This window comes from Lithobates pipiens, unplaced genomic scaffold (assembly GCF_037356315.1).
Source record: "Lithobates pipiens isolate NorthernLeopardFrog02 unplaced genomic scaffold, aLitPip1_a1.2 Scaffold_27, whole genome shotgun sequence".
Lineage (NCBI taxonomy): Eukaryota > Metazoa > Chordata > Amphibia > Anura > Ranidae > Lithobates > Lithobates pipiens.
Window position 1 is genome coordinate 84,024,911 of NW_027507788.1, and position 26,381 is coordinate 84,051,291.

General features: G+C 44.9%; 1 protein-coding gene across 2 annotated transcripts in view; it reads right to left on the reverse strand.

The window, feature by feature from the left end:
* Window positions 1-26,381, reverse strand: part of FUZ (fuzzy planar cell polarity protein) — a 137,630-nt gene that overhangs the window by 95,170 nt on the left and 16,079 nt on the right. For both annotated transcript variants that reach the window (XM_077457143.1, XM_077457142.1), the window contains exons 3-4: window positions 15,910-15,994; window positions 7,358-7,426 (exon numbers count right to left, since the gene is read on the reverse strand). In XM_077457143.1, the coding sequence (XP_077313269.1) occupies window positions 7,358-7,426; window positions 15,910-15,994 (154 nt within the window). The remainder of the gene's footprint in view (window positions 1-7,357; window positions 7,427-15,909; window positions 15,995-26,381) is intronic.

Sequence of the window (26,381 nt, forward strand, 5' to 3'; positions counted from 1 at the left end):
CACAGGGCGCGCAGGCCGCTCGTGCACGGGACGATGTCAATAGACGTCGTCCCGGCAAAGCAGGTCCGCGCTGTAGCCATCATTCGGCTATAGCGCGGATCTCTAATGGTTAAGGAAAACCAGAAACTGAAAGATATGGAGGCTATAATCTCTGGTGACCACTAGCTGCCTGGCTGCCATTCTGCTCAAATGGCTGCAATACCTCATCATCACCGATTGTTCTGAGTTTGTGACTGAAAGCATTGAAGCTGGAAACAGGGGAAATGTTTTCACATCTAAAGACAAGCCCTTGTACACATGGTCGGACATTCCGACAGAAAATGTCCGATCTGACCATGTTGTCTGATAATCCGACCATGTGTGGGCTCCATCGGACTGTTTCCGTCTGAATATCCGACTGACAAAGTTTTAGAGCTGGGCTATAAAATTTTCCGACAACATGATCCGATCGGACTTTGTCCGATCGTTTGTAGAGAATTCCGATCGGACAAAGTGCCACGCATGCTCAGGTCAAATTCCTAAACCAAAGCTATTGACTACTAGCCTGAATGTAGCCCAGTCTTAACGAAAAAAACGCCATCACGTTCAGAACGATCGGATTTTTCGACAACTTTGTCCGACTGTGTGTATGCAACACCGGTTTCTGACAAAATCCGATCCAACGGATTTTGTTGTCGAAATGTCCGACCGTGTGTACAAGGGCTAACAGGGGTGCCCAACCAGTGGTCCGCGGAGCCCTCCGATGTGGCCCGCGACCTCCCAACCCGGCATCCCAGAGAATCAGTGTTGTGAATGAAGCCGGTGGTAGAGGAAGCAAGTTGCTGCATAGCCACAAAAGACGATGCTTCCTGTATAGCATCACCTCCTGTCACAGGCGGAGTGATACCAAATGCACTCTGCCTGGAAATGCAACAGCTGGCAATACCCGAATTGGACGGTTATTAATAAAAGGTATGTTTAATACTAGACTGGCAACTCAAAAAAATCCCTGGGAAGCAATCACCCTATCCCTGTGGACCCTCCATTGGCTAGCCATGAAGGACTGGGTTACATTTAAGACACTCTGCCTCACTCACAATATACACAAGGAAAAGCCCCACATACCTCTGCGACAAAATAAAGTACTACACCCGAGGTCGCCTCCTCCAGTCAACTAACCAGAACCTTCTCTACATCCCCAAGACCCGTTATAAATGAAAAGGCGAATAAAAGGGGCGTGGCCTGGGACATGACCGAGTGAAGAGATACTACTGCAGAGCTCCCGGCCTCTGACCCCTTTTTCCGGCATATTTCATTATGTAATCCGGTATGCTACCATCTAAAAAGCACAGAACCAGAGCTACAACACGGGGGACCCCTGCTACAAAAAAACTTGGGCGAAATCCACCGCTTTTTTAAGCAAATACAAGGACCATCAACAGGAGCCAGGGCCGTGGCTCCGCGGGGTCCCGAGCGTGGTACAGATTGGAAAGCACTGAGTCAGGAGGATATCCCTACCCCATCCAGCTTACCAACACAGCCTGACTGCAGTGGGGATTCTCTGTTCAGTCCCCAGAGTGATGTGCTCCTCAAACCCACCAGCACCTGTCCACATGGACCAGGATATTAGGGTCCTTCTCCAGGCCCTCCCGACCAGAACAGACAGAGGTGCTGATCCTCCTCCTCGAGGAGACTCACCGCAGAGACATCCAAGGAGGTGAGAGAAGAGGTGTCCAACTTAGTAGAGTGGGTGACTACAGGGGAGGCCTCGGTCTCCTCGCTGGAGGGATGGGTGGCAGCATTGGAAAATGCGAGAGACCAGCACCGGCATACCACCATCGCCTACAGCTCCACCTCCAGGACATGGAGGACCGGAGCCGTCACAACACCTTGCGGCTCTGAGGCATTCCAGAGTCCCCTGAAGGAGAAAATTTGGGAAAGGTGGTTCAAGGAATCTTCTGCATGGTCGTGGCAGACCCAGAGATGTCCTTTGAGTTGGACAGATTCCACAGAACACTGGGCCCTAGATCAACCTACCCAATAAGATCAGAGAAACTGCCTCCCTAACTTGGGCTCAGGAGTAGGGGGATAGACATGGCAGTGCCTGCCTTGTGACAGCTGAAAGTCTGCCACTGATGATTAGTGTTTTCGCTGATGGTGGTTTGGTCGCTCCTCCCCTTTTTTTTTCTGGGGGGGGGGGTGGTGGGGGTTGTTTGGGGCATGGGAGGGAGGAAAAATGTTACACATTGTATATCAGGAGAAATTTAATTTATTGTTAGCTCCCTCTTAAATGTTTCCACCATGGTGCTATTTGGCTTATGATATCAATGGGTGGCTGGAGGTGGCGCTGGTGGTGATCAGACTTCAGAATGGGGGCTCTAGAGCTCCATCATGCGGAATTTAAATTTCTGTCATTTTAGTTGAGCCCCTTCCAGAACCGGTGGACCACTGTGCACCAAGAAACAGCAATGGTGGCCTTTGCGTCTGGCCCCCCTCGTTTGCAGTTTGATCGCATACCTTATCACAGGTCACGTCTCTTCAGAGGCGGGGTAATGCCTTTGAACATCTTCTCGGGGGGGTCGAAAATGTGTATTTTATTCTGGTGGGTGGGATGCAGTGTTGTTTTACTCGCCCAGACCCAACTTTATGGCTGCGTGGGGGGACCTATTGGACAGGACCACCTTGGGTTTTATCCTTTCCAAAGAAAGTTTTTGTCTGGTTAAAATGTTCTTATTAAATTGCTTACCAACATGGAAAATGTTATTTGTCTGCCGGGTGTGGGGGAGTTCACTCTCCGACCTGTCCACCGACCCACCTAGGACCGCGCTATAATTCCAGTATATAGCCGGTGAGTGCTTTAGCATATTTTTGCTATTATAGTCCCCTTTTGTCACACCTTCAGTGCTGACAACCTCACATCCTACTTTTCCTTGGGTCGCAAGGCTCAGTCCTTTCCTTTCCTTTCCTTTCCCCCCCCCCTCCCTACATCCCCTCTCTCCCCTTCTTCTCTTTGCCCTCCTTGGGCAGTTCCCTACACCTACTTTGGTCCTGCTGCCCTTAACCTCTTAACCGCTCCCTCTTCCCCTCCTTCCCGAGACACGATGGTAGACTCGATTAAGGTGACCTCTCTAAATGCAAAGGGTCTGAACTCCCCTGAAAAAAGACGAATCCTTTTACAACTGAAAAAAAAAAAAAAAAAAAAAAAGGAGCGCACTGGCATGGCCTTTATACAAGAAACGCGTTTAAAAAAAAGACAAACCCCCTTTCCTAAAATCCAGATTCTTCTCTCAGGTCTATCACTCTACTAACCCTTCCTCTAAGACCAAAGGAGTATCCATCCTGATCTCTAGCAAACTCCCATGGCTTTATCAGGACTCTCAGTCGGACCGAGGGTCGCTACCTTTTCCTGAAGGGCCGTATTGGAGAGATCCCATTTACATTCGCAACGATTTATGCACCTAATGACCACCTAATGACAGATTCCTCCGGACTGCACTAGACAAACTGACGGAATATAGAGAGGGTCAATTAATATTAGGAGGAGACTTCAATATTCCGTTGTCGCCCTCCTCAGACAGTTCCTCGATCCCTATAGCGATCAAACGGCGAATAACGAAATCTTTCCTAAAGACCCAGTTAGTGGATAGTTGGCGTCTCCAACACTCCGGAGAAAGGGACTATACTTTTTACTCCCCCCCACACAAATTATATGCAAGGATTGACTTTTTTGATACCGCATGATCAACTACACTTGGTGAACTCTTCCCCCATTGGTCATATTACATGGTTGGACCATGAACCTATAGCCCTCACCTACACCCTTTCTAAAAACCCTTCACCAAGGTCTCTGTTCTGGCGCCTAAATGAGAATCTCCTTCAGATACCCGAAGTACTGGCAGATGTGACCAAGGAGTTAGACTTCTATTTGCAAGAAAACGCTATGCAGGGTTGCGACCCGGGGATTGTATGGGAGACACACAAGTCTGTACTTGCAGGGTCCTTATTAAGCATGGGGCACGTATCAAAAGAGCATGGAATGAACAACTTTCTAAACTTCTTAGTGACCTGGCTTCGATAGACGCGAAACACAAACATGCCCACTCACAGCCCTTAGAGCTCGAACTAGGGACCTTACGCGCGCAGATAACAGATTTGCTTCACAACAAAGATAAAGTGGCACTACAATTCTGCCGTAAGATGTCTTACAAGTCGGGGGACAAATGCGGGAAAAACTTAGCCAGGTCAGTAAGGGAACTGAAGTTTAACTCATATACAGCAATTAGTAGACCCTAACGGTCAAAAGGCCTCCACACCAACCCAGATAGCCAAGAGATTTGGAGATTTTTTACTCCGACCTCTACAATCTACCTAATCCTGGCTCCAACCAAGAGGACATCGACACTTATATCACAAACTCAGGCCTCCCGACCGTTTCACCAGAGACCCAAGAATGCCTAGATGACCTGATTATCTTAGAAGAGGTCCAGATGGCCATAAAGCCCCAGGCCCTGATGGATACATGGCCCAATATTACAAGACCTTCCTTCCTATACTCGGGCCACACTTGGTGACACTCTTCAATGCTCTGGGCTCAAATGGGGACTTCCCCAGGGACACCCTTAGAGCCCACATCTCGCTGATCCACAAAGAAGGCAAGGACCAGGGTCTGCGTGGGAGTCACAGGTCCATCTCCCTCCTAAATTTAAAGTTATTCATCAAAATCCTGGCCACAAGACTAGCACAACACCTCCAATCCCTTATACACATGGACCAAGTTGGTTTCATCCCCACAAGGGAAGCAAGAGACAATACCATTAAGGTACTGAATCTGGTGCACAAACCAAAGTCCTCTGGGACCCCCTGTATTTTTGTGAGCACAGATGCCAAAAAGGCATTTGACTGAGTAAACTGGCACTTCATGTTCTCGGCCCTCCGTCATATAGGCTTGGGTGAACGGATGATGAGATGGATAGGCAAAATTTATTCTCACCCTTCAGCTCAAGTTAAGGCGAACGGAGTGCTTCCCTCTCCCTTCGCCATTGGAAATGGAAACAGGCAGGGTTGTCCCCTTCCCCCCCTCCTGTTGACTCTGTCCTTAGAACCCTTTCTCTCTACAATTAGGCAAAACCCAGACATATCTGGTATCCAAATGGGTAACATCAATTACAAGATATCTGCCTACACGAATGATATACTGTTCTCTTTGACAAACCCCAGAATCTCCTTACCAAATCTGCTCCAAGAGTTTAAAACTTACAAAATGCTCTCACACTTGAAAATAAACTATTCCAAATCAGAGGCCATGGGGGTTGCAGTCCCCACACAAACACTGCTAGATTTACAGTCCAACTTTCGGTTCAATTGGACTGACATGGCCCTTAAGTGCCTGGGTACCTATATTCCACCAGCAACAAAAATATCACTCTTAAGGTACCGTATATACTCGAGTATAAGCCGAGATTTTCAGCCTCTTTTTTGAGGCTGAAAGTGCCCCCCTCGGCTTATACTCGAGTCATCGCCGTCTGACTGCTCGATCAGCGTATCGAGCAGACAGACGGCGGACATACTACAATTCGAAAGCCGCGCCTCCGCCTCCGCCTCCGCCTGTGATAGGCGGAACACTGAATTTCCCAGCAGCCTGTGTTCCGCCTATCACGGACATCGTCTCATCCTCGTCCGTAGTACGAGGATGAGACGATGTCCGTGATAGGCGGAACACAGGCTGCTGGGAAATTCAGTGTTCCGCCTATCACAGGCGGAGGCGGAGGCGCGGCTTTCGAATTTTAGAATGGCCGCCGAGGCGCCGACGAACAGCGGCGATCCTGGCAAGGCACGGGACGGAGGCAAGGCAAGGCACGGCACGGGACGGGACGGAGGCAAGGCACGACACGGGACGGAGGCAAGGAGGCAAGGCACGGCACGGGACGGAGGCAAGGAGGCAAGGCACGGCACGGGACGGAGGCAAGGAGGCAAGGCACGGCACGGGACGGAGGCAAGGAGGCAAGGCACGGCACGGGACGGAGGCAAGGAGGCAAGGCACGGGACGGAGGCTCGGGACACAGGCTCGGGACACAGGTAGGCTGGACACACACACACACACACACACACACACACACACACACACACAGGGATGGATGGATGGAGACACACACACACAGGGATGGATGGATGGATGGAGACACACACACACAGGGATGGATGGATGGATGGAGACACACACACACACAGGGATGGATGGATGGATGGACACACACACACACAGGGATGGATGGATGGATGGACACACACACACACAGGGATGGATGGATGGATGGACACACACACACACACAGGGATGGACGGACACACAGGGATGGACGGACACACAGGGACGGACACACACACAGGGATGGACAGGCATGTCTCACCCTCGGCTTATACACGAGTCAATAAGTTTGCCAGTTTTTTTGGGGGTAAATTGGGGGCCTCGGCTTATATTCGGGTCGGCCTATACTCGAGTATATACGGTACTTATTAAATGCAGAAAAATCTTGCATTCCTCTCTATTGGAAACAAAGCATTGCCCTGTCCATTGCACACTGGATTAGGAAATTAGAGGAGCTTAAAAAGATGGAGGACCTGATCCCCACGGCACCAAATAAACAAGACATTTTTAAAATAACTTGGGACCAATGGAATATCTTTATATTCTCTTCTGAGGGACGCCGCCTTTTGTCACCATAGTGCCTCATGCTTTATCTATTCAAACCTTTGGGCTTCAGCTACCATCGTGTCTCTCCCACCCCCTCCTCATCCCTCCCCATCTCCCCCTCCCCTTCTTTTCCTCCCTCCACTCCCCGTTCTAAGGAAAAGTGAAAAATCAGGAATGACAGCCTCCACTCCCTCTTGTTGAGTTGGCCCATCTTTAGTAGATCCGAGGCTTTGTGACCCTGGATCGTCACACTTTATCTTATAATGTGCATTAAAAATACAATCTCAGTTGCTGATATATCTGTAATGTGATAGGATTATGATGCATTTTGTTCAATTTTTTCTTATATGTAATGCGGGGTCCGTCTTCCCCCTGTTTGGAGTTGAATAAAAAATTATATTTGTAAAAAAAGGCGAACAGAGGTTCGCAGTCCAAGGACCACTGCTATGGAACGCTCTACCCGTGGACATCCGCTCAAAAGAAAACCATCTGGCCTTCAGGAAGAAGCTCAAGACCCATCTCTTCTGAACACCCAGATGGACACTGGTGGCAAGTGTGCCTTGAGGCGATTTAGTTTGCATATGTGGAGCTATACAAGTTATTCATTCATTAAGTGATCAGCCTCCACACCTTTAGTAAATCAAGCTCAAATCCACAGCTGTATTCCCCAAGCAGTAGCTCACTTACCCGAAAATCTTTCTTTAGCCGTTCCACATTTTTTATATTTATGAGGTCATCCAGTCCAATTACAAGAACCTAAAAAATTTATACATATGTTACACATCTGTATGATAAATGTGCTAAACAAAATTTGCTTGTACAAAACAAGTGCATAACATTTCAAGCAAACTTGCTACCTAAACATATTTGATTCACAGCACACACCTCAAATGGGCAGCACAGTGGTTTGTGGGCAGCACTCTCACCTAGCAGTAAAAAGGGTCGCTGGTTCGAATCCCAACCTCGACACTACCTGCCTGGAGTTTGCATGTTCTCCCTGTGCCTGCGTGGGTTTCCTCTGGGTACTCCGGTTTCCTCCCACACTCCAAAGACACGCAGGTAGGTTAATTGCCTTCTGTCCAAAATTGGCACTAGTATATGGGGACCTTGGATTGTGGGCTCCTTGAGGGTAGGGACCGATGTGATGTACAGGGATGTACAGGATTGGGACAAAAGTACATGGCATGCATGCTATATGTAAAACTGAGCTTCTAAGTCAAAGTCTAGAATTGTGGAACCTACCCAACACAGATCAAACAAACAATCTCAGTATTGTAGAAATACTAAAAAATAAATAAATAAATAAAAAAAACACACACACGCACACACACACACACACACACACACACACACACGTCACGAGTTGGCTTTAAAAAAATAGGATTTTTATAACAGCTTACCTGTAAAATCCTTTTCTTGGAGTAAATCGTGGGACATAGTGCCTAACTTAATAACTTAATGGGTATATAGGCACCTTCAGGTGATGGACACTGGTATACCCAATCCAGAAAGTTCACTCCCTATATAACCCGCCATCCTATCAGGAGTGCCTCAGTTTTTGTAGCAATGCAATATACTTAAACCCCAAAAGAGGGGAGAGACCTCTGTGTCCCATGATGTACTCCAAGAAAAGGATCTTACAGGTAAGCCGTTCTAAAAATCTGATTTTCTTTATTGTACATCATGGGACACAGAGCCTAAAAGTTAACTTAATGGGACGTCCTATAGCAATGCTATTTGAGGGGAGGGAGACACAACCCGCAGGGTACCCCCAGACTTAAGGACCTATACTGCTGCTTTCAGCACACTGCGTCCAAAGGCGATATCCTCATACCCCCTTACAGCCACTTGATAAAACTTGATGAATGTATGTCTTGAAAATCAAGTTGCGGCCCTACAGATCTGAGCTATGGAGGCCAGGTGATGCACTGCCCAAGAAGCACTAACCGCCCTGGTTGAGTGCGCTTTGACTCGAAAAGGGGTAAACTTACCTCTTAAAATTATACGTTTGAATTATAACTCACTGAATCCACTTAGCGACAGTGGATTTCAACGCTGCCTGTCCTTTCTTAGGACCCTCTGGCAGAATAAATAAGACATCAGTCTTTCTAATCTGAGCAGTTGTCTTTAAATAGATTTTCACTGCTCTCATAACATCAAGACAATGTAGTTACTTCTCTTCCCTGGAACATGGTTTTGGAAAAACGATGACAGGACCATATCTTGGTTCAGGTGAAAAACCTGAAACTACTTTTGGCAAAAAGTCTCGACGAGGGCATAACACCACTGTCCTCATGAATAATCAAGTATGGCTCTTTACAAGAAAAAGCAGCCAATTCTGAAACCCTCCTTGCTGAGGATATAGCAACCAAGAACACCAGCTTCCTTGTCAGAAGGAATAAGGGAATATGCTGGATTGGTTCAAATGGCTGTTTTTGTAACACTGACAAAACTAAGTTCAAATCCCAAGGGTTCAAAGGAGGTTTGACTAGCGGATTAAGCCACAACATTCCTAGCATAAAACCCCACACTAAAGAATGTGTAGCAAGCAGTTTTTGAAACAAGACAGATAAAGTGGAGACTAGGCCTTTAATACTATTCAAGGCCAATTTCATCTCTACCGATTATTCCCCATTTCCGACCGAAAATTAGAGAACCTGTTCTCAACATTTTGCTGGCTGGACTTCTGCCAGCAAAAGTCCAATGGAGCATACACGGTCAGAATTTCTGACCAAAAGCTCACATCTGACTTTTGCTGGCAGAATTTCTGATCGTGTGTATGGGGCTTAAATTGCAGAAAGGCAAGAATTCTGCCTATGATATATTTCTAAGGGTGCCAACCCTTGGATTCACACCAGGAAACAGAAGCCCTCCAGAGTCTATAATATATAGTTCTGGAAGCTGGCTTCCTTGCATTATTCAGGGTAGAGATAACTGACCCGAAAAGCCCACATTTCTTCATAATGTGGGTTTCAAACACCAAGCCATTACATTTAGAGACTGTAAGGTAGGATGGAATATCGGCCCCTGTGAGAGTAGGTCTGGCTGTAGCGGGAGGGACCATGGACCCTCCACTGTCATCTTTACGATTTCTGCATACCATGACCTTCTGGGCCATGCGGGTGCTATCAGAATTACCGGCTTCCTTTCCAGTATGATCCTGCAAAGAAGTCCAGGCAGCAATTGAATAGAGGGAAATGCATAGATCAGTGAAAACTGATCCCACAGGGTCACCAAAGTATCTGTTCCGCATGAGAGTGGATCCCAGGAGGGACACAAAGTTGACTAACTTCATGTTCAATCTGAACGCTAGAAGATCTACGTCCGGAGTCCCCCATCTTTGGCAAATAGCCCAAAATATGTCAGGGTGAAGGGACCATTCCCCCTGGAATAACTGCTGGCGACTTAAGTATTGTGTGTGCTGCGAATGGAGGGATCGCCTTTTGACCTGACCATCCGCACCAGCTCTCTTATGGAGTGGATCTCTGCCTGAGGCAAGAACACCTTTTTCTAGGCTGTGTCTATGATCAAACCCAAGTACTCCAGCCTTTTTATTGGTTTTAAGGAAGATTTCTTTAGGTTGAAAATCCAACCCAAACTTTCCAGGTAACTGGTTGTAATGCGCACGTTTTGCTCTAAACGAGCCACCGACTGGTCTATTAGCAATAGATCGAAGTACGCCAAGACTGTTATGCCCTGTGCCCTTAACTTGGCTAGAGGTGGGGCCAGTACTTTTGTAAACACCTGGGGTGCTGTAGCTAGCTCGAAGGGCAAGGTTACAAACTGGACATGTTGCTGTTCTACTTCAAACCACAGAAACCTTTGGTGAGCGGGAAATATAGGAACATGCAGATATGCATCCCTGATGTCGACAAATGCCAGAAGTTCTTCTGCTAGTAGGACAGAAACTACTGACCTGATCATCTCCATGCGAAAGGAGTGGATCTTCAGGAACTGATTTAGAGTCTTTAGATCTAGAATGGGTCTGACATCTAATTCAGTTTTGGTACTGTGAAGAGGTTTGAATAAAACCCCACACCTTGCTCTTCTGTGGGGATTTGCATGATCACCCGAGCCATTAATCAGTCTAGTGCCTGAAACAGAGATTGCCTTTTCTCTGGGAACGTTTGACTTCAGGAAACAAGATGGTGGAAAGTCCCGAAATTCCAGCTTGTACCCCAGAGTTACCGTGGAGTTGACCCATCTGTCCTGAATTTCCTCCTGCCAGACGTCTGAAAACTGCAGAAGTCTTCACCCCCACTCTGGCGGGGGAGGGGGGTGTCGCTTCATGATGAGGCTTTAGGATTCTGACCCCAGGACTTCTTTTGAGCCGGAGCCTGGGCCTGACCCTGAGGTTTTCCTCTAGAATCTGACGGGGAGGCCGTCGCCACTGCGTAGAGGTGGAAGCTCCTGGCACAGGTGAAAGCCCGTTTAAATGAAGGGCGTTCATACTTTCTTTTGACTGGTAAAAGAGTACTTTTCCCACTAGAAATTGTTTGGATGTATTTGTCCATATTATCCCCAAATAGCCGATCCCCACGAAAAGGGAAACCAGTCAGGAGCTTTTTACATGGTGCTTCGGCTGACCAATTTTTTAACCACAGGATTTTATGCATATGTACTAGCATAAGCGTAAGGCAGGACACCTGGTGGATAGAATCTTTAATGGCATCTATAGCAAAGCATAATGCTTTTGGTAGTTCGGGCAATTCCCCGGTTTGTTTTTCAGGAACCTCTTTAAAGGCCTGTCCTACAGGGATTGACAGATGCCTATTGCAGCAACTGCAGGCTGAGTAAGGGTACCTGCCAAGGAAAAAGAGTATTTTAACAGGAATTCCAACCTTTTATCTGTTGGATCCTTAAAGAGGAAGTAAACCCTGATGGGTTTACTTCCTCTTTTTTTCCCTGCAAAGGTAAAGCATAATGGACTACTATGCATCGCATAGTAGCTCATTATGTGTCACTTACCTGACACAGGAGCCAGCGAAGTCGCCGCTGTCACCTGTAGTCCGCCGCATCCATCTTGGTTGTGGCGTCTCTCGCAGCTCCGACGAATGACAGCGGAGAAGCCGCGATGACGTCACTCCCGCGCATGCGCACGGGAGTCGCGTCTCGGAGCTCCGACGCTGCCATTCGCCGGAGCCGCGATGACGTCACTCCCGCGCATGCGCACGGGAGTAGACAAATTTGGCAAATCCATTCTTGGACTTGCCGCATTTAGTGCGCCTGCGCGCCGCTGTCTACGGCGCATGCGCCGTAGACAGCGGTGCCCATTTTCGGGCAAATATCTCCTAAACCATATAGGTTTAGGAGATATTACTTGGACCTACAGGTAAGCCTTAATCTAGGCTTACCTGTAGGTCAAAGTTGTTTGGAAGGGTTTACTTCCATTTTAAGCATGTGTGCATTGTCTACTGGACAAGTTAGACTATTATTAACTCTGAAAATGTCAGTGTCAACTGCTGGTACCTTCCATTTTTTGGTGAATTTCTCCTCCATGGGATAGAGAATTGAAAATCTCTTTGGGAGGGAGAAAATATTTACCTGCGTGATCCCATTCAGCATAAATAAGCTGTTCTAGTAATTCATGAACAGGAAACGCATGCAAAGGCTGTGAAGGTTTTAAGGAACCCAAGGAAAAAAACTGAGCTTTCAGCAGACTCCGTTAGGGGTAGCATGAAAGTAAAACGAAGCATCTCCGTAAGATTGTATCAGCAATTTCTCAGATTGTGAGGCTGAAAACTGTTTATCTACTGTTTCCTCCACAGAGGAATCATAGGTTTTTCTTTCCTCCTGATCGCCAGAGGGTAACACCGCATCCTATGCCCACTGTTCCCCTTGCAAAGGGTCTATAGTGGGGGAGGGGGGGGGGATCTAGCACGCTTCCTATCCATTGCAACGGAGGATGCAATTAAAGCCGCTAATCTTCCTTCCAGGCCTTGCAGGGTGATGGAAAAGATATCTTCAGTCATGTATACAGGAAAAAAGCATTCAGCAGATCTCATACCTTAAGAGGAATCCCCTTGCACAAGCTATTGCGGACACACAGACTGACACTGAGCTGAAGTGAAGACAACAGATGTATGTGCATACACTCCCTCTAGTGGGGATTTAAGGCATAACAACATTTTTTTTCCCTTAAAGAAGAAAGCATAGATGGGCTTTTTAGTTCCTAACTTTCTTCCCTTACCTTATCCTCGCCGCAGGATTTGCTGAATTAACAGTCAATCCAACCTTCACCCATCACGGCGGGCTGTGTTTAGCAAACCTTCAAGGACCGGTCCCTTTTTATCAGGGTTCCACTCCCTTGACCTGTAAAAGGCACCCCACCAGGAAAGCTTTTAGGTAATGTAGCATGACCAAATTCCTGGGTCCTGGGGTCCAGCCCTGGAAAGAAGCCTTACAGGCAAAACCTCGTGCTTTGGATACAAGGCCCAGGTACCATCCACTTTGGCCTCAGTGGCACTTTGGATGGATCTGGTCTATGGAGTCTATTTAAATCCAACATGCATCCCTCCTGGAGCTCCTCAGAGCACATCTTCACTCGTGATCAACACCTTAGCGAAAAAACTGAGGTACTCCTGATAGGGGGAGGGGTTATATAGGGAGTGAACTTCCTGGATTGGGAACACCAGTGTCCATCACCTGAAGGTGTCTATATACGCATGATGTTATTAACTTAGGCTGTGTATCCCATGACGTACGAGATAAGTAACTTTTTGTGTGAGAGATTACAAGCTGATGATTAATTTTATCCAAACTATAGATCACAACAGAATGGAGCATATTTATAACAGCAGTGAATCTCACAGTCACAAAACATTCAGTGCAGGTAAATCTGACAGGTGCATTTGTCTTAATGTGATTTTAAAGTCTATGTTAAAAAAACAAAAAAAAAAAAACAAACACACATGCCATACTTACGTGCCCTCCTGTGCAGTGGATTTGTACAAAGCAGCCCAGATCCACCTCTTCTCGGGTCCCTCTTCACTGCTCCTGGCCCCACCTCCTCTCTCTCCTGATTGGCAGCAGCTAGAGCCGATGGCGTCACTGCTGTGTCGCAGCCAATCTGGAGGGAGAGTCGCGGGCGGCCAAGGGACTCGTGGACATTGCTGGACAGAGAGGGGGCTAAGGCAAGTGTTTGGGGGGGGGGGGGGGGGGGGGCTTCTGCACACAGACAGCTTTTTATCTTAATGCATAGAATGCATTAAGATAAGAAACTTTCTGACTTTACAATCACTTTAAATTCCAAAAAGTATTGAAGAGATGTTGGTGCTTTGATGTGAGTTCATACAAAGTAGCAAGAGGAAAAAAATATTCAGGGAGAGCTCACCTGCTCAGGTTATGCTCACAACAGCCAGAACTACCCTCCAGTGGGTACCCAGCAGGTTAGTAAAAAAAAAAAAAAAAAAAACCCATGCACCAATGGAAGGAGTGCCAGAACAAAATGATCAAAGAGTCCAAATCTTTCTTTTGAATAAGAAAATGAAAAATTTGAATACTGTAATTGCACGATAGCTTTCTCCTTCTTCCCTCTTGCTTCTTATTCTGAGGACAGATTTGCTGACATCCTGTCTATTAACCGGTCTCCCTTATTCTCATTTACTGCACCTCCTTGATCTGCTGTTTCTGGGAAGATTATGTTTGTTACTCTGATTTCATATTGTGTGTGTTCTCATTATGTGAGCCCATTGTATGGATGTCTTGTACCATTATGTTTTTCTAATAAAAACTTTTTCTGATAAAAAAAAAAAAAAAAAAAAGAGTCCAAATCAATTTAAAGCTGATCTCCATGTTTATCAAGCTAGCCCAAACAAACTAATTTTCTACACTAACAAGGGCATCTTCTGGGTGCGCTGTATAAACTGTACATAGCTTTAGCTATTGCACATATAGTATACAGCCTTGTTTTCTGGCTGTGGAACACGAATATCCCATTTCACACCTGGAACAAAAAAACTGAGTCAAAGTGAGAAATTATACCAGACCAGGCACTATTTTTTTTTTGTTTACTTGTGTCCAAATTCCCCTGTAGGAGGCAGTATAACCCAACTGTCTCTGAATCTTGTGTCTCTCAATGAACAACAATGTACATATTTTAGATTCCCAGATAATATGTATTTTTCAGTACAATAGCTTTACTTTATCCACAGGTCTAAGACAAAGTTAAGAATTTCACTGCCACCTACATATGTTATATACCAGCAGCAGGTGATTTTACACAATCTCCTGGCTGCTACAGTAGCTGGGAGTACATGTAAATCTGACAAGCTGTCAGTTGGAGGCGATCCAGCGGCTGTACATGGACCCCTGGTAGTGCAACCCAACCCTTGCACCGTGGGCCCAGGATCCCCATGGCAGGTACTGCTGGGTAGAGGCAAGGTAAACCACCCATTCACTGATTTCCCCTAACCTGAGTGAACATTGAAGCAACATCCAAGTTACATCCAAGCACAACCCCCCCCGCCCCAACTTAGAAAAATGCATGCATCGGGGACACTTATATGTGTGAAAACATCAATTGTGCTATACCTTATACATCATAATACATGCTGGAGTTAAAGCAAAAATTCTAGGGCCAATATTCACAGTTAACTCTAAATTAATCCTTTCCTTTTTCCAGGGTCTCTGCTTTCAGAAAATATGTACTGTTTGTAGGTTTTAACTAGTCCGGAGGCGGAATTTTTTTTTTTTTTTTTTTTAACATGTTCAAAAAAAAAAAAAAAATGAAAAAAAAAAACAACAACTAGCGGTTAAAGAATTTATTTGAAGGAATGTATGCTTTAATTGGCGAACATGCTTTATGGCCATTGTCACAGTGATGAAATTATAGTGTTCAAATATATCTGGCTTATGTGGCTAGAAGTAGCAGTTTCTTCCCAGGTGGGGGGGCTCCACTGAAAGAGCCACTGATGTCTCTCCAATGTGAAAGCCCTGAGGGCTTTCATACTGGAGCGGTGCGCTGGCAGGATGCTAAAAAAAAGATATGTAAAAAAAAAAAATTTAAAAAAAGTCCTGCTATCAGCAACTTTGGAGCGATGTATACACTGCTCCTGCCCATTGAGGTCAATGGGGCAGCGCAGCTATACTGCCGGCATAGCGCTGCTGCAGCAGCGCTTGGCGGCTGGTTTTTAACCCTTTCTCAGACGCTAGTGTGGGGTAAAAGCGCCCTGCTAGCAGCTGAATAGAAGAACCTCGGATCTGAATAGGCTGTATCCAGAGAGTATTGGTTCACTTACCATAGCATTAAATACATTCTCCAAAAGTTTGTTCAATGAGTGATCACTGGCATTGCTTTCACATGACATCACTATCAGATTGATGCTGCAAAAACACAAAATTAAAAAAAAAAAAAAAAAGGGATTTAATCTGATAAATAAGGTTCAACAAAGAATCATAGTACTGTACAGAATTCAGGTGACATTGCTTTTATGTGCCATGCTGAAATATGAGAATCATTTTAATCCTTGTAATCAATAGCAGCAAGCCAATGCAAAGATTATTGTTAGCACTGTTCAGATCAGAAGTGATCACTAACTAGTGATAATTGGCCCTTGTTTGGCTGGTCTTCACCCACCTATGCATAGAGAAGTATTTGCAGTGTAGTGAACCTGCCATCCATTCTCAAAGTGGAGCTTCACCCTAAAGGAGAGGTTCTTCTTTATGCCCTCCTCCACCCCTCTTCCTCTACTTTCAGTTGAATTTGCCTAGGCAATTCCACCGGAAGTTCTTTTCCCCCTGCCCACAACCTTCTAGGACAGGTCCCAGAAGGCAACGTGACCATTCTCAAAGCGCAGCATGGCTCGTGCATGCACGGTAGCAAGCTGGCTGTGAAGCCACAAGGAGTCACAGGTCGGCTTTCCACAGTTACCCGGAGCCAGAGACTCAAAGAATGGTAAATGAACCGGCCTGGGAGAGGATAAAGCTGGATCCCTTGACAGGCAAGTGTTTTATTAACAATCTTATTTTCCAAAAATAATCCGTACACATACACTACCTAATAGTTCTGTAATCTATTTTTTGTTAAATAATTTCTTATGTGTACACACAAGTGGAATTTCGGCCAGCAAAAGACAGAAGAGAGCTTTTCATCAGAAAATGCGACAGTGTGTAATCACCATCGGAATTTAGCTGTCCGAATTTCCACTAGCAAAAAATTTATAGCATGTTCTCAATTTTCCCAACGGAAAAACTTTCCATCAGAAATGCCAATCGTGTGTATGCAATTCCGACACGTAAAAACTCACGTATGCTCAGATTCAACTACAAGATGAAAGCTATTGGCTACTGGCTATTGAACTTCCTTTTTTCAAGTCCCCTCGTACGTGTTGTATGTCACCGCGTTCTTGACGGTCGGAATTTGGTGTGACTGTGTGTATTCCAGACAGCTTGAGTGAAATCCCATCGGAATTCTGTCGGGAAAACCATCAGAGCTTTTTGCCGACGAGAATTACAATCGTGTGTACACGGCATTACTGTGTTTTTATGCCTCTGCCTTTTCTGCCTGTAATGTCTCCTGTGAGATTCTGAAGCTCCCCCCCCCCCCCCCCCACTTCTGTTTGGAGGAAGAATGCATACTTCTCCCCTTCATGACCAGGCCATTTGTTTGCTATTCCAGCACTGCATTACTTTAGCTGGTACTTGTGCAGTCATGGAATGCTGTACACAAACAAAATTTATATAAAATTTTCTTAGAGCTTTCTTTTGGTGGCATTTGATCACCACTGTAATTTTATAATATATAATGAAAAAAAAGACCAAAAATGTGTGTGTGTGTATATAATTATATACATACATACATATACACACACAAATTTTTTTTTATATATATATATATATATATATATATATATATATATATATATATATATACACACACACACATACATACATACATACATACATACATACATACATATATATATATATATATATATATATAATATATATATATATATATATATATATACATATATACATATACACATATACACACATATATACATATATACACATACACACACACACACCAATAGGTGTATATTGACCGGTTTGTGTAAAAGTTATAGCATCTTACATGTACTGGAATTTTTATTCATTATTTTTTTAACACTAGTAATGACAGTGATCAACGACTTATAATGGGACTGTGATAGTGCGGCTGGCAATCGGGCACTAACTGACACTGGGTGGGGAACTGACTAAGGCAGGCCATAGACTAAGCAAATTTGTGGTTACAGTAAAGAAATGTGCATGATTTTCCCATAAGCACAGGCGGCGCCGACAGGGGAATCCATCCTACCGAGCTGCACCAGCGCTACGCCGGCAGTAAGGCTATTGATTTCAACAGGCAGGAGCGGGTATAAACACAACGCTTCCTTCACCGCTCCAAAGATGCTGCTAGCAGGACTTTTTTAGCATCCTGCCAGCACAACGCTCCAGTGTGAAAGACAGCAGCGGCTCTTTCATGGACACTGCAAGGATTGGGTGAATCTGGAAAAATCCAGCTCAAAACACTGACATACAGCAGTTGGGAAAAAATTCTCGCATGACAGCTGTAGTGGGCGGGGCCGAGAATCTCCCACTGACGTCATCAGGAGGGGCGGAGGAGAGAAGGAGAGAGGCGGTCTCACCCCTGCAGCTATCATGTGAGAGAGGAATGAGAGCGGGTCATGTGAGCGCCGACCAGCGCTGTGAAACAGGTATATAGCTGCATATATTTTTAGAAGACACAGACACAGCGAACATTATATGAATAAATCAAGAGTATACTTTAAATGTAACCCTAATATAAGCAGCAGGAGGGGAGGGGGTGAGCACAGACACAGAGCCGACAGGCCGACAGGCAGGGAGGAAAGGGGGGAGAGGACAGGGGAGAGCACAGAGGAGAGCTGCGGATGACGGAGGCACGTAAACTGACCATGGTGTACCACGGTCAGCTTATACGGGGGGGGGGGGGGGGGGGGGGGGGGGGCAGAACCAGCCAGGTATTTCAGGTGTTATAGGAGGCCATATGACACAGCACAAGCACTGTGCTGTATAAAATGCTTTAAAGGAACAGGCTCTTTCATTTTAAATTTTAAACAAAAGCTGGAAGCAGATTGGTTTCTATGCAGAGCTGGACAAAATATTGCACCTCCAGCTTTAGTAAATCAACCCTATAGACTCTCAGTCTTTTGAATCAAGAAGTTTCTTCATGGAAAAACAGATTTCATTTGACATTCACACAGAATATACTGAATATCTCCTGTCAATCACAGGAGCATATAGGGTACAAAGAGACATCACAAATTTCTGATGTATTCATCCGGTACAAAGCATACAACAATGCATTAAGTCCTGCAAGGTTAGAAGGGTTTTGCCGGGTTCCGGCAAGAAGCTCTGAAGATCCTGCACGATATGTTGGGCCTTCACCCTTCATGCAGTCGCTGACGTCAGTGGCGTATGTGCTCTGAATATCTCCTAAACCTTGCATGTTTAGGAGATATTCATTTTAACTATATGCAAGCCTTATTATAGTCTTACCTGTAGGTAAAAATAAAGCAGTGGCAGCATTGCTTTGTTTAGGAGGGCAATCGGAAGGTGGTAAACCTACAGCTCAAATGCACACTGCACCAATGTCAAATTGAGAGCAGCAGCTATGTCTGTGCAGCCGATGCATCCCAATAGACATGAATGGCACTACCTTCACAGGGATGCACAAACACCTGTGCACCCCCGTGAGTGATGCGCCTCGTGTAAATGGAGCCTTAAGCCCCATACACACTATCAGTTTTTCTGCTGAGTTACCTTCAGATTTACCAAAACCATATAATATGAGGTTAAACCTTAGGAGTTTTCAATGTGTATGCAATCAGGCAGGCCCTTGTACTACATGGTTTTGTAAATCTGAAGGAAAAACTCAGCAGAAAAACTGATAGTGTGTATGGGGCTTTAATAGTACTGAAGCTGGACTATTAAAAATAAAGAAAGGTTTTACTTCTGATGGTAAGCTTTCATGACCAGGGCTCTCCTAACCCTCGTCTTGAACTGCATTATAACTATACTGTCTCTCTTTATTTTGTAAAGCACAGACAAAACTATTGGAGCATCTATTATACATCAATGATATGAACAAGTTTTAGTTAAGAACTGAAGTTATGAAAAAATAAAACTTTAATTCCCTGATTTGTCCTACTTATTACAGCATTGAAAATCATTTACATACAAAAAGGGTATAGAAACGTAAAAAAAAAAAGAAGACGAAGAAGAAGAAAAATATAAACAAGACTTTTTATATAAATTCATTTCCCCAGTGACCAATAAAGCTATAAATCCACTTTGTGTGCACCAAACGCAGAAAACGACAGGAGGGGGGCGGATACAAGACCAGCAGAAAACGACAGGAGGGGGGCGGATACAAGACCAGCAGAAAACGACAGGAGGGGCGGATACAAGGCCAGCAGAAAACTACAGGAAAAGGCAGATATAAAACTAAAAGGAGGGGGGATGGATACAAAACCTGCAGAAAACGAAATCCTGCATGATGCATGCCAGCAAGTAGGTTCTGCCAAAGAAATATAACAGGTTACCAATCCTGCTTTAGAACAGCCACCTTTTGGGAGTGTCATATGCCCCTGAAACCCTACACTACATATGTCAAGCACATGGCCTGCAGGTCTAATCCTGCCTGCGAGGCCTTGTCATCTGGCCTTCACACCCAATTTTGCAGCCAGAACATGATGGAACTCCATTCCGCCACCTCTGGATCTCACCCTCCACCCCGGTGTTGTCACTTCAAACTTCTGTGTTTACAAGGGACAGCTTTGCTCTAAGCGGCTCTTGGATCACACAGATCCCTGCACGCAGTCACAGAGGGGACAGACAGGAGACAGAGAGAGAGAAGAGATGCAAGGAAGCTTGGGGGGGGGGGGGGGAGTTGGTGTTGCACACAGTGTATAGTGCACCCATAAAACCCTGCATTCTGTACACAGCACATCCCTGAAATCTGCACTCTGTACTTAGTGTACTCCTGAACTCAGTACATAACTCTGCATAGCGCACCCCTGGAACTGCAATCTGTACATAGCGCACTCCTAAACTATGCTCTGTACATAGCGTAATCTTAAACTCTTCACTCTGTATGTAATGCATTCCTGAAACCTGTACTCTGTACCTAGCGTACTCCTGAACTCTGTAACACTCCTAAACCCTGCACTCTGTACATAGCATACCCCTGAACTCTGCATCTATGCATAGGGCACCCCTGGGACTGCACTCTATACAAAGCGCACTCCTGAACTTCTTGGCCTGACAGAGTCTCTATAACCTAGTCTTCAGCTTTTAAACAAAATTTGAGCCTCATTCACACTTCTGCATGGGGCCATAGCTGCAGGAGACTGAGCGGTGTTCCTTGAGGGAAGCTATAGACAGGAAGCCCCATTGAAAGCAATAGAAGCCTGATAGTTTCCCATGATTAAACTCTGGGGCAGAGTGAAACCTGTTGGAGGGCACGGCCTGGTTGAAGCCCAAGCTAAGGTTGTCATACACCTTCCTTATAGTGTTTTGCTGAGATGTACGGCTTTTAGCACTTCCTTTCCCTACTAGATGTTTTAAGGTGGGGTGAGCTCTGCCCTTGTTGGCAGTCCTATCGGTTTGTCATGCAAGAGGACCTGGTGGAGCCTTGAGCGGCACCTGTCATTTTTGTTGCAAGTCACAGGGAGCCTGATAGCGTCAAAGAAATTTCATGCCATTTGCATGTAATCACCCATGCATCAATTGCCCGAGTGATTACAAGCGAGGCCTGTGAATAGTGCGGATCGCTCAGGCTCCCATTGCTTTCAATGGGGCTTCCCACCTGCAGCTAATTGCAAGAAACCCACTGGAGCCTCCCACATCGATCGTAAACAGTCAAGTGCAAGTATGAATGGGGCCTTAAAGTGGAAGTAAGCGTATCTCCTCCTCTATGTACTGGTCTTTAACTGTTTTTATTGGCTGGCACGGGATGACACTCCAGCGCATGCACAGGAGTCAATAATCCGGGCCGGCGGTGTAAGCGGAGCTGCGCATGCATGGCACAGTTTACATGCTGGAGAAGACGGTGAGGGGGGTAGATAGGTGGATCTAACTGCAAAGGAGACAATGCATGTCTCTTCTGCAATAAAGAGCCTGCTCACTGTTTGTGACAGCTTGAATTTCCACAATCTTGCGAACAGGTAAAGGTGGCGCAACATTGAAGGGGGCATAGCAGGGTCTCCTATAGGTTTTTTAGAGGCTTAAAAGGGGAATGTATATAATCTCCATTTTTTAATATATAGCTTAACGTAAATAATAATAATAAATATAAATTATATATATATTTATTACACATACAGTGCCGACTGACAGTGGTGGGGAGGCTCTCCAGTCTCACAGTGATCGGCGGCCCCCCGTGTCCCTGGCACACGGTGCAACCCAGATCCCAGTAACGAGCCGATGAGGAGGTTCTTTAATCATGTGATCAGCTGTGTCCAATCATAATATATATATATATATATATATATATATATATATATATATATATATATACACACAGTGCCTTGCGAAAGTATTCGGCCCCCTTGAACTTTTCAACCTTTTGCCACATTTCAGGCTTCAAACATAAAGATATAAAATTATTCGCCCCCCTTGCGTTAATACTTTGTAGAGCCACCTTTGCTACGATTACAGCTGCAAGTCGCTTGGGGTATGTCTCTATCAGTTTTGCACATCGAGAGACTGAAATTTCTTGCCCATTCTTCCTTGCAAAACAGCTCGAGCTCAGTGCGGCTGGATGGAGAGCGTTTTGTGAACAGCAGTTTTTCAGCTCTTTCCACAGATTCTCGATTGGATTCAGGTCTGGACTTTGACTTGGCCCATTCTAACACCTGGATACGTTTATTTGTGAACCATTCCTTTGTAGATTTTGCTGTATGTTTGGGATCATGGTCTTGTTGGAAGATAAATTCCGTCCCAGTTTCAGGTCTTTTGCAGACTCCAACAGGTTTTCATCCAGAATGGTCCTGTATTTGGCTGCATCCATCTTCCCCTCAATTTTAACCATCTTCCCTGTCCCTGCTGAAGAAAAGCCGGCCCAAACCATGATGCTGCCACCACCATGTTTGACAGTGGGGATGGTGTGTTGAGGGTGATGAGCTGTGTTGCTTTTACGCCAAACATATCGTTTTGCATTGTGGGCAAAAAGTTCGATTTAGGTTTCATCTGACCAGAGCACCTTCTTCCACATGTTTGGTGTGTCTCCCAGGTGGCTTGTGGCAAACTTTAGACGAGACTTTTTATGGATATCTTTGAGAAATGGCTTTCTTCTTGCCACTCTTCCATAAAGGCCAGATTTGTGCAGTGTACGACTGATTGTTGTCCTATGGACAGACTCTCCCACCTCAGCTGTAGTTCTCTGCAGTTCATCCAGAGTGATCATGGGCCTCTTGGCTGCATCTGTGATCAGTCTTCTCCTTGTCTGAGCTGAAAGTTTAGAGGGACGGACAGGTCTTGGTAGATTTGCAGTGGTCTGATACTCCTTCCATTTCAAAATGATCGCTTGCACAGTGCTCCTTGGGATGTTTAAAGCTTGGGAAATCTTTTTGTCTCCAAATCCAGCTTTAAACTTCTCCACAACAGTATTATGGACCTGCCTGGTGTGTTCCTTGGTCTTCATGATGCTCTCTGCGCTTTCAACAGAACCCTGAGACTATCACAGAGCAGGTGCATTTATACAGAGACTTGATTACACACAGGTGGATTCTATTTATCACCATCAGTCATTTAGGACAACATTGGATCATTCAGAGATCCTCGCTGAACTTCTGGAGTGAGTTTGCTGCACTGAAAGTAAAGGGGCCGAATAATTTTACACGCCCCACTTTTCATTTTTTTATTAGTTAAAAAAGTTTCAAAAATCCAACAGATTTCGTTCCACTTCACAATTGTGTCCCACTTGTTGGTGATTCCTCACAAAAAATAAAAATTTTATATCTTTATGTTTAAAACCTGAAATGTGGCGAAAGGTTGAAAGGTTCAAGGGGGCCGAATACTTTCGCAAGGCACTGTATATATATATATATATTTTATTTTTTTTATGATTGGACACAGCTGATCACATGATTAAAGGACCTCCTCATCGGCTCGTTACTGGGATCTGGGTTGCACCGTGTGCCAGGGACACGGGGGGCCGCTCACTGTGAGACTGGAGAGCCTCCCCACAGCTGTCAGTCGGCAGATGGTGGGTAACGGCTCTTATAATCCCAAGCACATGAACATTGCAAGCCAGTGTCTCCTGCTGCTGTCAATCAAATTCTAGGACAAGGGAGTTGGGGGCGGGGCAAATCTCTGCTGTCTGTGTCTATGAACACAGGCAGTGGAGCTCAGGAGGGAAATATCCCCCCTAGGCAGCAGCTTGCTGGGGGGGGGGGGAGCCAAGAGCACAGGCGGGGGACCCTAGAAAAGGAGGATTGGGGCTGCTAAGTGCAAAACCATTACACAGAGCAGGTAGGTATCATGTTTGTAATTAAAGAAAAAAAAAAAAAAAAAAGAAGGTGTAAAGGTTTAAAATCACTTTAAGCTGTTAGAGCCAATATAATGCTTTTCGATTTGACCTCAGCAGCCGATATACAAATCTCTACTGTTTTTGCATGAACAATGTGGAAGAGCAAGTATTTAAAAAAAAAAAAAACCCCATGAACATTGTACGAATAATTATATTAATGTAAACACTACAAAAATAGCTCAAAATAGGCACTCATCCAAAATACACTTTGTGAAGTGTATTCATCCAGGAAAGTTTATATAGTACAAATTGTCCTCACGTAGGTAATGAATCATCCTTATTTTTATGTGGTTCTCAGTGCCACAGAGCACCAGTGGGTTTTTTTTCAGTGAGAATACAGAGAATAATGAAGAGGGCTGCAACATTTGACCAATAAAATGGTACAAGTCAATAGTCACATAACAGTTTGGAGTTTATTTTTATTGGGTTAGTCCACATTCGCAAAAAAAATAAATAAAAAATGCCTACACAGGTAAGGGGCACTTGTAGATAAAAACAAACTGCAGCTTTGATCAAAGTTAAATAATACGCTTGCTATAGATCAGGGTTTAGCAACCCATCAATGGTGGGTAGATGATGAGTAGACCGCGATCTTTCCTTGCAGACCCCCAGGACTTGGACAGGAGGGGCAGCATTTACTGTAATCCCCCTGTAGCTACTGAAAGTTGCCTCTCATAGTAGGTGAGGTTGAAAAAAAGACACAAGTCCATCAAGTCCAACCTCCTCTCCCGCTAGCATTCATAGTCAGGTTGAAAAAAAAAAAAAAAAAAAAAACAATACCATATACACAATCCTTCACCCACAGTTGATCCAGAGGAAGGTGAAAAACCCCCAGAAAAGCATGCTCCAATTTGCTATAGCAGGGGAAACAATTCCTTCCTGATTCTGAGAGGCAAAAATCTGATTTTCCCTGGATCAACTTTACCTATAAAAGGTCAGTACCCAGTTATATTATGTACGTATAGGAAAGAATACAGGCCTTTCTTAACCACTTAAGCCCCGGACCGTTTGGCTGCCTAAAGACCAGAGGACTTTTTAAAATTTGGCACTGCTCTGCTTAACTGGTAATTGCGCAGTCATGCAATGCTGTACCCAAACAAAATTTTGTTCACACAAATAGAGCTTTCTTTTGATGGTATTTGATTGCCTCTGCAACTTTTATTTTTTGTGATATAAGTGGAAAAAAATAAAAATAAAATAAGCCATTTTCTACTTTTTGTTATAAGAAAAATGTAATAAACGCAATTTTAGTCATACATTTAGGCCAAAGTGTATTCAACCACATGTCTTTGGTAATAAAAAACTTCAATAAGCGTATATTTATTGGTTTGCGCAAAAGTTATAGCGTCTACAAACTAGAGTACATTTTCTGGAATTTTCACAGCTTTTAGTTTATGACTGCCCATCTCATTGTTTGTGCTACAATGGCAGGGCAGTACAAACCCCCCCAAATGACCCCATTTTGGAAAGTAGACACCCCAAGGAAATTGCTGAGAGGCATGTTGAGCCCATTGAATATTAAATTTTTTTGTCCCAAGTGATTAAATAATGACAAGAATTTTTTTTTTTTTTTTTTTTTTACAAAAACTTGTCATGAAATGATATATTACTCACACATGCCATGGTTATACGGGACCCCAGACCAAGCACTGTCTTCAGGATTTCTAAGGGTGTAAAGTTTTGATTTCACTCCTCACTACCTATCAGTTTTGAAGGCCATAAAATGCCAAGATGCCACACCCCACATTTTGGAAAGTAGACGCTCCAAGCTATTTGCTGAGAAGCATGGTAAGCATTTTGCAGCTCTCATTTGTTTTTAAAAAAGAAGACATTTTGTTTTCCTTTTTTCAAAACTTTGTGACAAAAGCTGAGGTCTGAAAAATACTCACCATAGCTCTCAGAAAATAGATTGGGGGGGTCTACTTTCCAAAATGGGGTCATGGGGTGTGGGGGGGGGGGGGGGTGGAGGATTGTGCCATCTGGGCATTCCATGGCCTCCGAAACTGTGATTGACAGTGATGTACACCGTTAGAAAGCCTGAAGGTGGTTCGGGACCCCGAAAAAGTCTCACATGTGGTATCCCCGTACTCAGGAGAAGCAGCACAATATATTTTGGGATGTAATTTCACATATACCCATGGCATGTTTGAG